This window comes from Paramisgurnus dabryanus, chromosome 18 (assembly GCF_030506205.2).
Source record: "Paramisgurnus dabryanus chromosome 18, PD_genome_1.1, whole genome shotgun sequence".
In the NCBI taxonomy this organism is placed as follows: Eukaryota; Metazoa; Chordata; class Actinopteri; order Cypriniformes; family Cobitidae; genus Paramisgurnus; species Paramisgurnus dabryanus.
In genome coordinates, this window is record NC_133354.1 from 23,517,103 (window position 1) to 23,533,631 (window position 16,529).

General features: G+C 35.5%; 1 protein-coding gene across 6 annotated transcripts in view; it reads right to left on the reverse strand.

The window, feature by feature from the left end:
* Positions 1 to 946: 946 nt before the first annotated feature.
* Positions 947 to 16,529, reverse strand: part of dbn1 (drebrin 1) — a 98,069-nt gene continuing 82,486 nt past the window's right edge. For 4 of the 6 annotated variants that reach the window (XM_065287360.2, XM_065287358.1, XM_065287361.1 and 1 more), the window contains exons 10-15: positions 16,240 to 16,354; positions 13,588 to 13,692; positions 9,182 to 9,274; positions 6,812 to 7,242; positions 6,506 to 6,611; positions 947 to 3,431 (exon numbers count right to left, since the gene is read on the reverse strand). In XM_065287360.2, coding sequence (XP_065143432.1) covers positions 3,379 to 3,431; positions 6,506 to 6,611; positions 6,812 to 7,242; positions 9,182 to 9,274; positions 13,588 to 13,692; positions 16,240 to 16,354 — 903 coding nt within the window. In that variant the 3' untranslated portion in view covers positions 947 to 3,378. Of the gene's footprint in view, positions 3,432 to 6,505; positions 6,612 to 6,811; positions 7,243 to 9,181; positions 9,290 to 13,587; positions 13,693 to 16,239; positions 16,355 to 16,529 lie in introns of all 6 variants that reach the window. The other 2 variants (XM_065287363.1, XM_065287362.2) reach the window with 2 other exon arrangements.

Below are 16,529 nucleotides of genomic sequence, written 5' to 3' on the forward strand. Positions count from 1 at the left end.
AAGTAGAAATCTGTTAAATGTAAATTCATTGCAGAGGTCAGGTGGTGCAACCAGTGAAAAACAAGAAAAAAATGTGATTTTATCAAACACATTTGGATGTATTTAAAAAATATGTTTATGAGTTTGATATCACAGGTAAACGCTTATACCAGCATCCAAGTAGAAATCTGTTAAATGTAAATTCATTGCAGAGGTCAGTTGGTGCAACCAGTGAAAAACAAGAAAAAAATGTGATTTTATCAAACACATTTTGATGTATTTAAAAAATATATTTATGAGTTTGATATCACAGGTAAACGCTTATACCAGCATCCAAGTAGAAATCTGTTAAATGTAAATTCATAACAAAGCTCAGGTGGTGCATCCAGAAAGTCAAAGGGTGCAACTGCTACAGGTATGAATGCCCCTTAGAAATAAAAAAACATTAAGCTAAACATTTTTAATAATTAAGCTAATAATTTTAATAAATGCAAGCTGAGGTTTTCTATAATTGTTATTATACTTAAAAAAAAGATTGTTCTTAAATGTTTAGTTCTCAAAATTTTTGGTAATGTTGCTGCACCTTCAAACTATTTTAAGGATTATAATTTTAAATGCCACAATCAAATAAACAAACAAACAAACACTCAGCATGACACAGGAGGCGTGTTAAAACTTCTGGCAAATATGTTTGGTTGTACCACCTGATTTTTTATTATTATTATTTTTATTGTGATAACACAAATATTGTGAAAAAAGTATTTACTCTAATGTTTTTCAATAAACAAAACTTTAAAAACACATTGTTCCCGACTCAAAAAATATGCATTACATCCATTTTTGAAAGATTTTTTAGGAGCTTGTTTTGTCATTGACCAATGTGTCAGTGTTTGTATTCTGTCTGTTTGTTTTGTTTCAGACACAGAAAACCATCCAAGTACTTAAAGCAAAACAATGTTTTCTGAAGGATTTTAAAGTCTTTTATTAACATTAACATAAGCACATAGCATGTCACAAAAATTTTGTGCTTGTTTCAAAAACAGCGTGTGAGAAGCGGACGGAAAAGGGAAGAGATAGAAAAAAATTATTCTCATTAAAAAAAAAAAGAGCGAAAACTTTCAAGAGTTGCTAAGCCTTGCTTCAGGATCAGAGAAGAAACGATGCTAGTTGAACAGCAGTGTTAATAGTAATACTAGTAGTAATCTCCTTGTAGTTTGAGGGAAAAAGAGAATAATAATCACTACTAAGGAGGCTGGAAAGTGAATACGAGTTACACTGAAGTCATTTCAAAGGGGCAAAGTTACTGTTAAAGATGCAGGTCACCTCCTAACAAAAACAACCAGCTATCATACTGAGCAATCTTCTTTCTCACCAAAGAAACCCAGTTCAAACTCAAACCAACCCTTGACCGCGGCATGGGCTGTGGATTGATACATGTTAGTGACTATAATACAGTTTACATAAGCACAAAATCAGCACAGAAAAGTAGAGCTATTTACAGAACAATACTACATTGGTTTAGTCTTATTGCTCGCTTTTTCCACTCACAATTTTTGCAATACAGTTGTATTACTGGAACATAAAACCAAAGAGTAATAATGTCATAATACTGTGTTATAATGATGTGGCCTTTAAAATGAGGAAGACAAATGACAGTCAAGGTTAAGACAGATAACTTAGTGGGCCAGTAAAACAAAGATTACAGGAGTTTAGTATCCCAGAGGATTTGTCCCAGCAATCATTTTGAAGTGACACAATTTACATATCCAAAAACGAAGGTTTACAATAACTCAAAAAGTTGTTATGAATTGCTAGATGTATACAAGATGAATTCAAGAACAATTAAGCATCATTCATTCATTGTTAAAGGCATAGTTCACCTAAAATCGAAAACTTTGTCAATATTATTTACTCACTTTGTCATTATTATTTTGTTTTGGGTTTTCTGGCTCTTTAAGGCTCACAAGGATTTAAAAGTGTTAAATAAATAACTCCACTCATGTTTAAGTGTCCTGAGGGTTTGGTGAAAACAAACTAAAATTTAGTCCATTATGTCTTTGTTTGGTAGAACAAAAAAGACATTGCGGGATCAAACGACATGAGGGCGAATAAATAATGACAAAGTTTTCGATTTTTGGTGAACTATTTCTTTAAAACAAAACAATAACAATTGTTAAGGTAAGCGGCTTAGATGTACGATTGTGAACAACTTGCACATGGGGCGGACCTCACTTTAGATGTGTATTTTAAAAACGTCAGTAAACAGGGCCTCTATGCAATCACAGAAATGAAAACGCTTTTAACCACAAGCTTTATTTTACTAGTCACCGCATGCCGAAATGTGTTTCATAACACGAGCATTGCATTCTCAGCATTGCCACTAGGGGCGCTACAGCAGGCATTCGCAAAAACTGACCACAGAGCAACAGTCTGAAAAGCTAGCTACCTGAATAGCATCTGTTTTAATGGCCCAAACATTGAAAAGTGGTGGTTTTGCAGTAACTTAAAAAGCACCTTGCGACGCCAAGCATTTCTTTCAGCGTTGAGTAACAGGGCACTCTCATCTCGGTTTCTTTGTTAGATTAGATGTGGATGCACAAACACGCCGCCCAGTATATAACAAACAAAACTGGAGTACAACCGTTATTGCCTAAGTTTCATAACAAAAATCAAAGCAAGATCTATTGCAAGTGTTTCAGAAAAATCAGAATGCCATTGTTTATACACATTGTCTCATATGTAGTCAAAATATACATATGCCACCTGGCTAAAGTCCTAAAAGGCCGTTACACCGACACAGTGCGACACGTCAACGTACTGGAAATAATTGGCACAACACAAAATTTCGTAATCACATAAACCCCCGTAATGTTTTGTTTGCTAACTGCGAGTGACGTAGCACTCAACTAAAGCTAAAATCTAGTACTGACATGCCTTTCGCTTTGAATAAATGAAGGTTAAACCGTCCCTGACCAACAGGGTAATCAAAGTAAAGACCCTTTGGGCGTAACACTCATACACATTCAACTAATGCATCTACTGTATTACCAGCCTGAACGTCTAACACTGGTGGGAAGATCAACCAGGACCGTGATGATTTAGATCTGATATAACTAAAACTGAAGGGTCTGATCTGCTACTACACACACCTGTTAGGCACAGGGAGTCGATAGATCACAGGTGAGCGCTAGATACACACTGTGCTATAATCTGCATAGCAACGAAAGAGAAATGAAATAAATAAACAACACATTCACGCTCACATACCCACTGGCATCTTTAACAATAACCCGAGGCCTTTTCTTCGGTGGCTTACGTTTCTTTTTTTGCTAAACATTTTGATGCAAGACTTGTTATGTTTGTCCAATCAGATTTCTTCACGTGTCGCTGCTGTCGTTCCTAATCGTCTTCTTCCATCACAGGGTCCGTATCCCAGCATGTGATATCGATTTCTGTGGCACAATAAATGCAGGCATCTTATTAAAATGATATTAATAAAGCAAAAACTTATTTATTACGTTTGTCACCTGCAAGAAAGGCAAACGTGCACGATGTCGGTTTGTGGCTTTGTGTTATCTATATGCTAATCTACTCCAAAATGTTGACAAAACAAACTTTTAGTTGATGTTGGGATGATACACAGCACACGTTTTAACGTTAGAAAACAGCAAGGAAATTGCAATGGAAATATAAACAATCTATGTTTACACGCACATAAACGGCACTACATTGTTGTTAATATAAACATTACGATGTCCATACACGTGTACGTAAATATGCTTAGCTAACCCCAACTTCTAATAGTCGATTGTTTTGCACTACGTGACTTTTAATGTAAAGTATCATCTATAACACTCTAGTGCATGTTTACATTATACACAAAAAAGCACAGTTGGGAAAAAAGCTGAATTTTTTTTAATTCATTAAGCATGCGTACGCACAAATCTCTACCGATGTTTTCCGTGATTCAACAAAAACGCAAGATTTCAAGATAACCCAAAACCACTCGTATGCAATAATCACGCTATAATCAAATACTAGGCTATAACTATAATGTTTATAAAAATGTTAATATATATATATATATATATACGGTTTCATCAGATGCGTCTGGATCCGAACGTCTGGATCCGAACCTTACTTCCTGTTTTGTTTTTTTAATGGTCTGATTAGTTGCTAAACTGATCTCTTGAACAAATGCCTCGTCGAAAATAACAAATGTTTTGGTTTCCTAGGTAATCTATGTGTTGTTTTTTTGCTTGTTATATAAAAAAACTACGTTTAAAGAACTTTGTTGTTATTTATTCTTAGCGGAGTTTACTGGAAGTTACGTGCGGACCGCGACAGCTGCTTGTTTATGTTGTTACTGCTAAAACCGTCTATATATATATATATATATATATATATATATATATATATATATATATATATATATATATATATATATATATATATATATATATATATATATATATATATATATAAAATGTACATGATTATATTTGATATTGTAATATTTTCTGTATTATATATTATTAAACATGATCTATATTATTACTATATATATTATATTATATATTATTGTAGCCTGCTTATTTTTTCTATACATATAAATAAGATGCACGTACAGTAATGACAAATCTTCACGCTTTGCTTTAATCTCTATATGAAAGTTTCTGCTTAATGCCTAATGTAAACGTCATGTTAATGTAATGAGAAGCCCAAACGTCAATCACTTGATCTCCTGTTTGTTTTATTTTAGATACAGATGTGCGTCTCTCATATGAATTAAATGTCATATTTGTTAACGCATTCAATACTTCTTTAATGTTACTCATTAATATGACAGTGACGCACATCTTTATCTAAAATAAAACAGACAGGAGATCAAGTAATTTTGATTTTGAGATTGACGTCTGGACTTCTCATTACATTTTCATGACATTTACATTAGGAATTAAGCAGACGCTTTTATATAGAGATTTAAAAAGTGAGGAAGGAAAGGGTGAAGATTTGTCATAACGTGCATCTTCTTTATTTGTAGAAAAAATAAGTAGGCTATAATAATGTATATAATAATAATAATAATAATATAGATCATGTATAATAATATATAATACAGAAAATATTATAATATAAAATATAATCATGTCCATTTTATATATTAACATTATCATACACATTATAATTATAGCTCAGAATTTGATAAGAGCATGCGTGATTATTGCATACGAGTGGTTTTAGGTTTTCTTGAATTTTTGCGTACATGTAAAATAAATTTTGCTACAAAATTTTGTTAAATCACGATTTCTTGGTAAAAACATCCGTATGCACATCTCAAGCACAAATTTTTGCATACGCATGATTAGTGAATGAGACCCAATGCATTCTGTGTATTTATTTTCTATAGGAAATGGATCGACAATATTATTAATTTATCAAGTAGATAGAGACATTTACATTTTTGCACAGGTAATGTTTCAAAAATTTGACCCTGGACCACAAAACCAGTAATAAGGGTCAATGTTTTGTAATTGAGACTTATTCATTATCTGAATAATAAGCTTACAACTATTTGAAAATCAGCAATACAAGGGTGCAAGTAATCATCGTCTAAATCGTCTTTAAAGTTGTCCAAATGAAGTCCTGAGCAACCATATTACTAATGAAAAAATACATTTTGATATATTTATAAAATATATAAACTCGACCCATACAATGTATTTTTGGCAACTGCTACAAATATAGGCCTACTTGTGACTGATTTTGTTTTTGTGGTCCAGGGTAGAGGTCTTCTCGGGTCCAAAGAAATGTCCCTGACCCTGAAATGACCGAATCACTTTTTACCCGAACCCGAGGTGCATAAATAATTTTTTTTTTAAAGAAAGACCCGACCCGAGACAAACCTGAGAAGATTAGACCCAAGTCCGACTCAGTGGAAATTTTTTTAACCCGAATGTAAAACAGCCCCGCACGCACCAGTCAGACAGAAAGAAACATCGGTGGCCTCGCAACCAATTTGGCCCCCTGCTCCATTTATTTCCATTTATCTGACGAAAAACCATGGTAACTGCTAAAATGTGCATTCAAAATTGATTGAATGAAAATTAACCTACCGCCAGCCACACGATGACGCAAGTGCTCTTGGCCAAAAGAGGAGGGGTTGGAAAAGGATGTAATGCACACATGTGAGAAAGTTTGGGTCTTCTCTGGTTCGTTTGGCAAAAACAAATCAATTTTAAATGAGCTGAGACCCGATGCCGCTAATATTACACCCGACCCGTGTCCGAGGCACACGTAAAAAAAACCTAAACTCGCTCGGGTCACGGGTTGGACCTCGGCTTTTCTCATATTTAAGTGGACCCGTGAAGACCTCTAGTCCAGGTTTATAAGTAGCTAAGTGTCTGCTTAATAAATGTAATGGCAAATCCCCTATATGTCGCACCTCATTACCACACACAATGTGTCAAAATGGTTAATTAAATGCTTATATTATAGGCTTTTTATAAAGTTGCTGTGATCTCACCTGGTGGTTTGTTGTAAAAAACTGGTGTAGGGTTCACTTTAGCAGTGCAGTCATCTGACTGGGCGAAATCCTCCTCTTGTGATTGGCTGAAATAGCCTTCACTGGCCTGCATAAACACAAAACAATTGCTAAAAGCTCAGTACAACGCATACCAGTGCAACACAAAGATCCTGGGTTCAAAATATAGATAATGATACAAATGTACCATTGCTTTGGATAAGAGTGCATGCAGTATGCATATGCTGCCATCTTGTGGCCAACTAAACAATACACAAGATAAATAAAGTAAATGTCATAAAAACTAACCTGGGTCCCTTCTTTAAGCAGTGAGTCTCCATTAGTCAACAGCAGCTGTCCGTCATCCATGTCCTGGCTGTCGGTGGCAGATGCATGCTGAAGGGCCTGTTGGTAACTCAGGGTCATCTGGTCCGATCCGGCCACGTCCACCAGACTGGAGGGTTCGTCTTCGGTGGTGGTGCAGAAGGGGGCGTCAGGTACCTCGTCGAAGCTCAGAAGTGGCTGTGGGAGGCTGGGGGAGGAGCCGGCGAGATGAGGTTCTGGGACGTTCTCCATCAGGTCCATGATGTGAGCGGCCTGGGAAGGAGCAGTAGCAGGTGCTGGACCGCTGTCCCACATGTCTAGCAAGCTGTCGTCTGTGTTGACCTGGGGTGAGGTGCTTTCGGCAGTGCTGACAAAGTCTGACTCCTGCATTGGGGTTTGCTTTGGAGACTCAAAATCTGGAGCGGGGCAGAGGAAAGACTTTAGTCACTGTCATCTACGTTTGGTTGTGATGTTTTGTGCATTACTGATTAGATTTTGCTTGATGCCATTGTGTGATCTTTTCTTTTTCCAAAAATATATTTATTATATAAGCCTAAGTTCAAAGACAGCAGACCAATCTGGGCCGGATCCACGCTAAAGTCGGCAACTCCGGTGCGGATCCGAACCAGAGTTGTCTGCTGTCTGGGTTTATAGTATATAAATACAATATATAATATACCATTCATAAACTATATATAGAAAACAGGATATTTTTTGCATTTTATTTTAACGATGGACAGCAGCGTATCTTTTTTCTTCATGTATTTTTGCTCTTTTAATAATAATAATAATAATAATAATAATAATAATAATAATAAGCTTTATTTATAAAGCGCCAAGCTTACACAAGGAAAACATTAACTCACTCCCTGCCAGCAATTTTTTTTTTTTAGTTTGCTGCCAGCATTTTTAGTGATTTTCACAGGTTTCACAAATTGCTTTCCATTTTTTTTTAAATATATAAACATACAAATATATTAAATAAACAAAAAAAGCAAAAAAAGTATAAACATAGTATTTTTATCTTGTTTTCAGTAAAATATCAAAAAATTTTAGACCAAAAATATCAAATTTAAGTGATTTTGTGCATAAAACAAGCAAAAACAATCTGCCAATGAGGTAAGCAAATTTTTCTTGAATTTAATGTTTAAGAAAAATTTTCAAGATTTTTTTGCTTACCCCAATGGCATCTTGTCATTTATTCTTTGCTTATAAACTCATAAATATGTGTATTTTTTTTTTTTTAAGTAAAAAGCTGAAATAATTGAATTTTTGTGAAGGAATTTTGTTAGAGATTAAATTCAAAACGATTATCAAAACATACACAGAGTTTAAAATTAGTAAATAATGTTTTGGTTTCATTTTTTTCTAGTGCTGGGCAAAGATTAATCGTGATTAATCGCATACAAAATAAAAGTGATTTTTTTTGCATAATATATGTGTGTGTACTGTGTGTAATTATTTTGTATATTTTACGCACATACGTTCACAAGAATTTTCTTTTTTTTAATATAAATTTTTTACATTTCTATATAATATAGAATATATAAAAAGATAAATAGATAAAAATATAAATAAATAAAAAGATAAATAAAAAGATAAATAAATAAATACATAAAATATAAATAAATAAATAGATAAAAAGATAAATAAATGGATAAAAAGATAAATAAATAAATAAAAAATATAAATAAATAAAAAGATAAATAAATAAAAAGATAAATAAATAAATAAAAAGATAAATAAATAAATAAATAGATAAAAAGATAGATAAATAAATAAATAGACAAAAAGATAAATAAATAAATAGATAAAAAGATAAATAAATAGATAAAAAGATAAATAGATAAATAAATAAATAGATAAAAAGATATATATATACACACACACACACACACACACACACACACACACATGTAATTGTTTCTTAAATACAAAAATACATGAATACACTTTTATTTTGTATGCGATTAATCGTGATTAATCTTTGCCCAGCACTAGTTTTTTTTTTCATAAATTGGGTAAGTGCACCATCTAGTGCTGGAATAATCGCGGTATTGCAAATTAACATAAAAATTCATCAGGAACACTGTTTTATGCAAATGTTTTCTCTTGATTGACAAGATAACTCGTCTAGAATGTATATTATGGCTGTGGTCCACCCATTTGCCCATATGCTCTACTATTTTAGACGAATATTTGTAGTTTGTTACTATATAGCGCAATTGGATTTCTCAGTTCTCTCTTACAATACGTAAACAATACGTTCTGCCTTTCTTGTTTTCATAAACATTGCTGAACTGATCAAGAGGCAAGATACAAACTACAGCGACATTCCTTCTTTGTAAACCTTACCGAACTCCTTTCGAAAGAAGTCATCCTTTTCCTCCTGAATGGCGATTTTGGGAATTGGAGTGCATCCAGTGGTCATGCTGCGTGCCAGAATTCCTTCAGGGGAGTCATCTGAGAGATCAAAGCAAAAATGAACTTTAATCCTGGACACACAATTGTCTCAAACAATTAGTTACCAGTCAAAATATCCATCACGACATCAACGACAACATTTACAAATAGTCTGAATGGGCGAAACAATAGCAAGCAGTGTTTTGTCTATCAGAAAGTGCAGTGGCCCCCGGATCCTCGGATCAACGATGGTGGCATTAAAATACAGACGTGCCAACGTGGAAAAACACAACACTTGGCGTGAGCAAACACAGTGGTAGAAAGATGACTGCACAGATTTAAAATACTCAAAGAAACATTCATGTTGCATGTAATTTTTCGACATGCGCACACACACGAATGCCATAATGATGGGAATAATGTATTACGCACAGCATTAAAGCATGAATGTCATCTAACAATGTGATGGCATTATGGATACATACAAAAATACTAAGGGTTGACCTCTCGATCTCATGACAAGCTAAAGCAAGCCGACAGGTCAATTAACTGCAGTAAATAAGAGGGGCAGGTAGTCAATAAAAAGATGAGAATTAAAATAAACAAAATAAAATGCAGACAAGATATTCAGTGGTTTATTTCTATAGTTTAAACCATTTCAAAAATAAAGACACGAGACAAAAAAAAAATCACAGATGAAATCTCTTTATTATCTCAGTTGTTTCTCCTACAGGCAGCCTTTTTTGCTGAGGTGTCTTTGTTAGACTTTAGTCTTCTTCAGCCTAAAAAATTGGAGAAACATCTGAGGCAAAGTTGATCCCAGACAACAGACGACTCCGGGCCGGATCCGTGCCAAAGTCAGCAGCTCTGGTGCAGATCCGGCCCGGAGTCGTCTGGCTGTCCGGTAAACATATTTGAGAAGTCTGAAAGAGCAACCTCTGAGCTATAAAGTTTCTTCTGGGAGTTGTCTGGTACAAAGCGAAAGAAAAACACAAGAATACTGTGATGCAAGTCTTTTTTTTAATGTGATACAGTAAATCAAAACTCAATGAAGACCTTACACAACATATAACACAAAACATGAAAGCAATGCAGGGTTGCATCGGGCAAGTGACACGATTCAAATCTGAAAGTAAAACCCACTATTTCAGTCTACACAAGCTTAAGATATTGACTGAATGTTTAGTCTCTGTATACTGATAATTGTGGCCACCATTTGTCTTCGTGCTGCTGTTTCATTTTTGTAAACACACCACACAACATCAAAGTCACACAAGGTCCCCAGCACACAAGCCCAAAGGCTCAGAGAGACCACGATCACGTGCGGCGAGGGGTGTCAGGCACTCACAGATCAAAAGGTTGGCAAGAAGTGCAGGAACGGCCGTCGGGATCCGTCAGAAAGCACATGAGAGGAGAGGAAGGGGTGAGATTTAATTAGTTCTCCCTAACTAAAATAAACATTTGATCTCAGTCGTCCGTAAGTCCGTGGGATAGCTTGAGAATAATATACTGAACGTTTCCTGTGTAAAATACAAAATACAACGAAGAACGAGTACAGAACACATATACTGACTATGGACCCAGAGAAAATGACAATGTCTTGTTGTGGACATTGACACTGAGATGGCTGTAGTGTAGTTAGGTCTAACAGAAAGTTATTTGAGATGGGACATTAAACTTGAGTGCATGAAACAGGAACATTTTTAATCTGAAAGCTACGATACAAGCTTATATTAGTGTATTGATCTAGATTGCATCAGTCTGTCAGTCAGTTGGTCTCTTTGTCTGTCTATCCATTTACAGTATCTATCTGTCTGTTTACGTTATCTGTATGTCTGTCTATCTGTCTGTTTACATTGTCTGTGTGTCTGTCTGTCTGCCTGTCAACAGTATTTATCTATCTGTCTGTCTGTCTCTTTACCTATCTGTCGGTCTACAGTATCTATCTGTCTGTTCATGTGTCTGTCTATGATATCAGTCTGTCTGTCTGTCTGCCAACAGTATTTATCTATCTATCTGTCTGTCTGTCTGTCTGTCTGTCTGTCTTCCTCTCTTCCTCTTTATCTATCATGTGTCTGTCTATGATATCAATCTATATGTCTGTCTGTCAACAGTATTTTATCTATCTATCTGTCTTCCTCCTTATCTATCTCGCTGTCTGTCTGTCTCTCTACAGTACCTGTCTGTTCATGTGTCTGTCTACAGTATCTATCTATCTGTTCCTCTTTATCTATCTCTCTTTCTGTCTGTCTGTCTACAATATATTTCTATCTATCTGTCTGTCTGTCTGTCTACAGTATCTATCTATCTATCTATCTATCTGTCTGTCTGTCTGTCTGTCTGTCAACAGTATTTATCTATCTATCTGTCTGTCCGATATCAATCTATCTGTCTGTCTGTCTGTCTACAATATCTTTCTATCTATCTATCTGTCTGTCTGTCTGTCTGTCTACAGTATCTATCTATCTGTATGTCTGTCTGTCTGTCAACAGTATTTATCTATCTATCTATCCGTCTGTCCGATATCAATCTATCTGTCTGTCTGTCTGTCTACAGTATCTATCTGTCTGTCTGTCTGTCTGTCTGTCTGTCTGTATAACTTTTTATCTATCTCGCTGTCTGTCTGTCTATGATATCAATCCATCTGTCTGTCTGTCTATAGTATCAATCCATCTGTCTGTCTGTCTGTCTGTTTTCAATCTATCTGTCTGTCTGTCTACAGTATATATCTATCTGTTCCTCTTTATCTCTCTGTATGTCTGTCCGTCTACAATATCTATCTATCTCTCTGTCTGTCTGTCTGTCTACAGTATCTATCTATCTGTATGTCTGTCTGTCTGTCAACAGTATTTATCTATCTATCTATCCGTCTGTCCGATATCAATCTATCTGTCTGTCTGTCTGTCTACAGTATCTATCTGTCTGTCTGTCTGTCTGTCTGTCTGTCTGTCTGTATAACTTTTTATCTATCTCGCTGTCTGTCTGTCTATGATATCAATCCATCTGTCTGTCTGTCTATAGTATCAATCCATCTGTCTGTCTGTCTGTCTGTTTTCAATCTATCTGTCTGTCTGTCTACAGTATATATCTATCTGTTCCTCTTTATCTCTCTGTATGTCTGTCCGTCTACAATATCTATCTATCTCTCTGTCTGTCTGTCCGTCTACAGTATCTATCTGTCTGTCTGTCTGTCTGTCTGTCTATCTCTCTGTCTGTCTACAGTATCTATCTATCTATCTCTCTGTCTGTCTGTCTACAATATCTATCCATCTCTCTGTCTGTCTCTTTACAGTATCTATCTGTCTGTAAGTCTTCTTTATCTATCTATCTCTCTATCTGTACAGTATGTCTACAAAATCTATCTGTCTGTCTACAGTATCAATCTATCTGTCTGTCTGCCTCTTTATCTATCTGTCTGTCTACAGTATCAATCTATCTGTCTGTCTGCCTCTATCTGTCTGTCTACAGTATCTGTCTGTCTCTTTATCTATCTGTCTGTATTTTTATCTATATGCCTGTCTTCCTGTCTGTCTGAAGAAAGACAGACATACAGTCAGACAGACAGATAGATAGTATGCATGTATATCTTCTATCTGTCTACAGTGTCCATCTGTAGACACTTGTCTGTTTATTTGTCTTTCTCTTTATCTATTTTTTGTCTCTTTATCTATCTGCCTGTCTTTCTGTCTGTCAGTCTATCTTTCTGACTGTCCACAGTAAATATATGTCTGTCTATCTTTTTATCTATATGTCTGTCTATCTTTTTATCTATATGTCTGTCTGTCTGTCTATCTATCTGTCTGACAATATTTATCAGTCTGTCTGCCTGTCTACAGTATCTGTCTTTCTGTCTGTCTTGGATGAGATCTGAGAGGTATGTTGGTATTGTACTATGGTTATGTGTACAGTATGTATGGTATGCATGTATATGTATGCCCATCTATTTTACGTCTATTTGCAATGTCTCATTGGCTCGGCCCTTAATCTGTTTTTGCACAGAAGGAAAATCACAGCTTTCGATTATTTCTTGGTGAACTATTCATTTCCGTATTACAAGTACATGCACTCTAAGAAAGGATGTGTTAATTTTAACACATTGTTTTGTTTTATTCTATTTAAGAAACACAGAAATGTGTTAAGGACAACACATTAGATTAATTTTAAGAGTGTACTGCTATAGGAGGAACAAGCTTCATTTTGGTGCAGTGCAGCTGTAGTGAATGCTGTGAACGCGCTGTGCTGATGGGATTGCCAAAAGTAATCGAATAATTCATTGGAGAGGTTGTCTACAGTCTACAGTTAGGCTGGTGAGGCTCTATTATCGCAGTGGCCCTCGGCAACATCTGTCCAGTACCTACCAGGTGAACCTGGTCGCCGCCGCGTACTGGGCGGAGTACGAGAGGGGGGAGGGCTGCAGTCAGACGGACTGTGCTGTTGCCTCAAGAATGGACTGTCCAAGCGGCCTGGTAAACAGGAGACGGGACCGTCGTGTGGGACACGCACACATGGACCGACGTACAGGGACGTGACAGAGTAACACCGTACCAGACAGACAGGATAAAGTACAGGGATAGAGGGGGAAAGACATTTGTAAAAGGAGAAATGTTTAGAGAGAAAGAAGGTGAGATGTTGTGGTGTTCCAGGATCATACAAAATGATGAAAGATGTGGGAACACAAAGGATTGACCAGAAGAAAAAAGAAATTAGTGAGGAGTTGAGGAAAGTGAGGTAGAGAGAGAGAGAAAAAAAGGCAAAAACAGCTGTTAGTGTGACGGGTTCACACATTTTGAACATACAGTTGACAGTATTTCTGTGCTGGTACCCTTTAACAACAGATACAGTAGTAAAAAAAGCTGGACACATAAAAAAAGCAGGCTACAATCTTATATAAGAAATAAATGAAACAAACATCCAGTAAACCACTGTTTCTCAACCAGGAGGCCGGGGCCCACAAGGGGGCCTCAAGATGAAAACAAGCATTAAAATAAGCAAAAGCACATTATTTTTATATAAACTTTTGGTAGAAATTGTTAGTGATTTAATAAGAATAATTTAAATAATTATAATAAAAAAAATATTTATATATTAAGTGATTATATATTATATAAATTATATAAAAAAATATATAAAAATGTATATACACGTAAATATTTCTTAAATATATACATGCATGTGTGTGTATTTATATATATACACATTATATATAAAAATAATTTTTATACCCAGTACACACACACATATATAATGTAAACAACTTTTATTTTGCAAATAATTAGTTGCAATTAATCGTTATGCAGCTCTAATGCCAAATGACACTAATTTAACAATAAAAACATAAAAAAAATGTATACATTAATATACCCTAATAAATGCCATCACTGTCTAAAGTACAGGAACATTTGAGGCTGACTAAAAATGTTTTGGTATGTGCACCTGCACAATTTATAAATCACACAAATCACACACTTTAACAGTGTGTACTAATGCAGTTAAATCAGTACACACTATATATCATGTATATTAGGTGCGGCATGGGCGTCAGAAGCCAAAAAAATGTGGGTGGGTCCAAAACATTTACTGGAGTAGATGCTTTTTTTCTTGTATTCTGGTTGGCCCGCAATGACCTTTAATTTGGCCCGTCATCATGCCACGTGAGATAAGGAAAAAGAATAAACATCGACGCAGATGTTCAGATTTTTTATTAAACATTTTCTAAAATGTAACTTTTTTGTTTTATTTGTACATAAAAATGCAAGGAATTAAATTGAATAAATTTATTTTAATGTACATGCATCCTGAAGGTGTATAGCATGCATCGCAAAACTCCACGGATTTGGGTACTATAGGCTAATAATGGAGAGGTCGAGGCAGTGGCACACAGTCAAAAGGAAATTTAAAAATGATCTGCAATTTTTTTTTTTTTACAACAGTTACCTTTGTTCACGCATAACTAATGTGGTTTTAATTTCAGAGTAATGTTTGCTTATTTATTTTTTTAATATTATAAATTAGGAGAATCAAGGCAACTTTTATTTTAATATTACATAGCAACATTTACTTTCGGCCCACGGCCCTCAGTCAGGTTAGATTTTTGGCCCTTGGTAGAAAAAAGTTTGGGCACCCCTAGACTTGATTAATGAGTGGGTTCAATATCACTGGTTTTAAAAAGTGTGTGGGTCTTGTCCCGACACCCATGAAGTACAGTATGCATACATTCCACTCATACTACTGTACATCCATCATTTTTATTTTCATGCGACCTGTATGTTCATCGACCTACTGTATGACATAAAAACAACAACACTCAGGTGTTCAATTTAACCACGAGGAAATAATTTCTTTCTATCTATATCACTTACATTCAAAAAGAAGCTTACCGTTTTCCAGCGTTTTTAATTCATTAACCATTAATGTATTTTCAAACAAAGCAGACCAGACTAATCCATTTGACAGGGCTGGGAGGCCAGCTAACAGACTGGTTTACCCTCTTTTATTTTTAAGCAGGGATATGAAAGTATATTTGAATTCGACAATTTTCTTGACTTCATTTGCCATGGACAGATTTTTTCATTAGGCTTGTCACAGTGCATTATGGGATTGACTTTTCCATGAATGACACTGTCTTGAATTTCTCCACACCCTCAGAAAAAATGTTGTCTCAGACAATGACATGTTTGTCCTGTATTGGCTACAGTAGCTTTGCTATGCGTTTTGAAAGGGAGAGGTGAGCTGTGGACTAAGCTGTGGGTTGCAATTCACAATCTCACCACTAGATGCCGCTAAATATTTACACAGTGGAGCTTTAAAACAAAAGCTAAACTGTCTGTAACCCTCACAAATCTTTAGTGATGATCTGTGTAGGATTTCAGGCTTTTCTTAAGCCGTGTGGTTTAAATCACATAAACGGACATATTGAGAGACATGTAGCAAAACAAACAGAGGCTCAGGATTTAGTACCCACAACCTCATACTGTACAACAGCTTCACTCGTGTCTGTCTTGTGATCTTACCGGTCCTGTGGGTGGTGACTGGTGAGACGTCCACACTGTTGGCCAGGGCTCTCTCTCTCTGTTTAAAGTACTCACGCGGGTTGTCAGGCCTTTGGGCAATGATGGCCGCTGCCTCCTGTAAAGTAAGGAGCACAGGGAAAAGAAGATTTTTGTAAGCATAAAATCTGATTGGATGGCCCTAAAAATTTGATAAAATGGCGAAATGTTATACGCAAACTTATGACCACACTTGTCCAAGTGAAAATAGCGTGCGTCCCTTAATGGCAAATGTCTATAGATTAAAAAGTTTG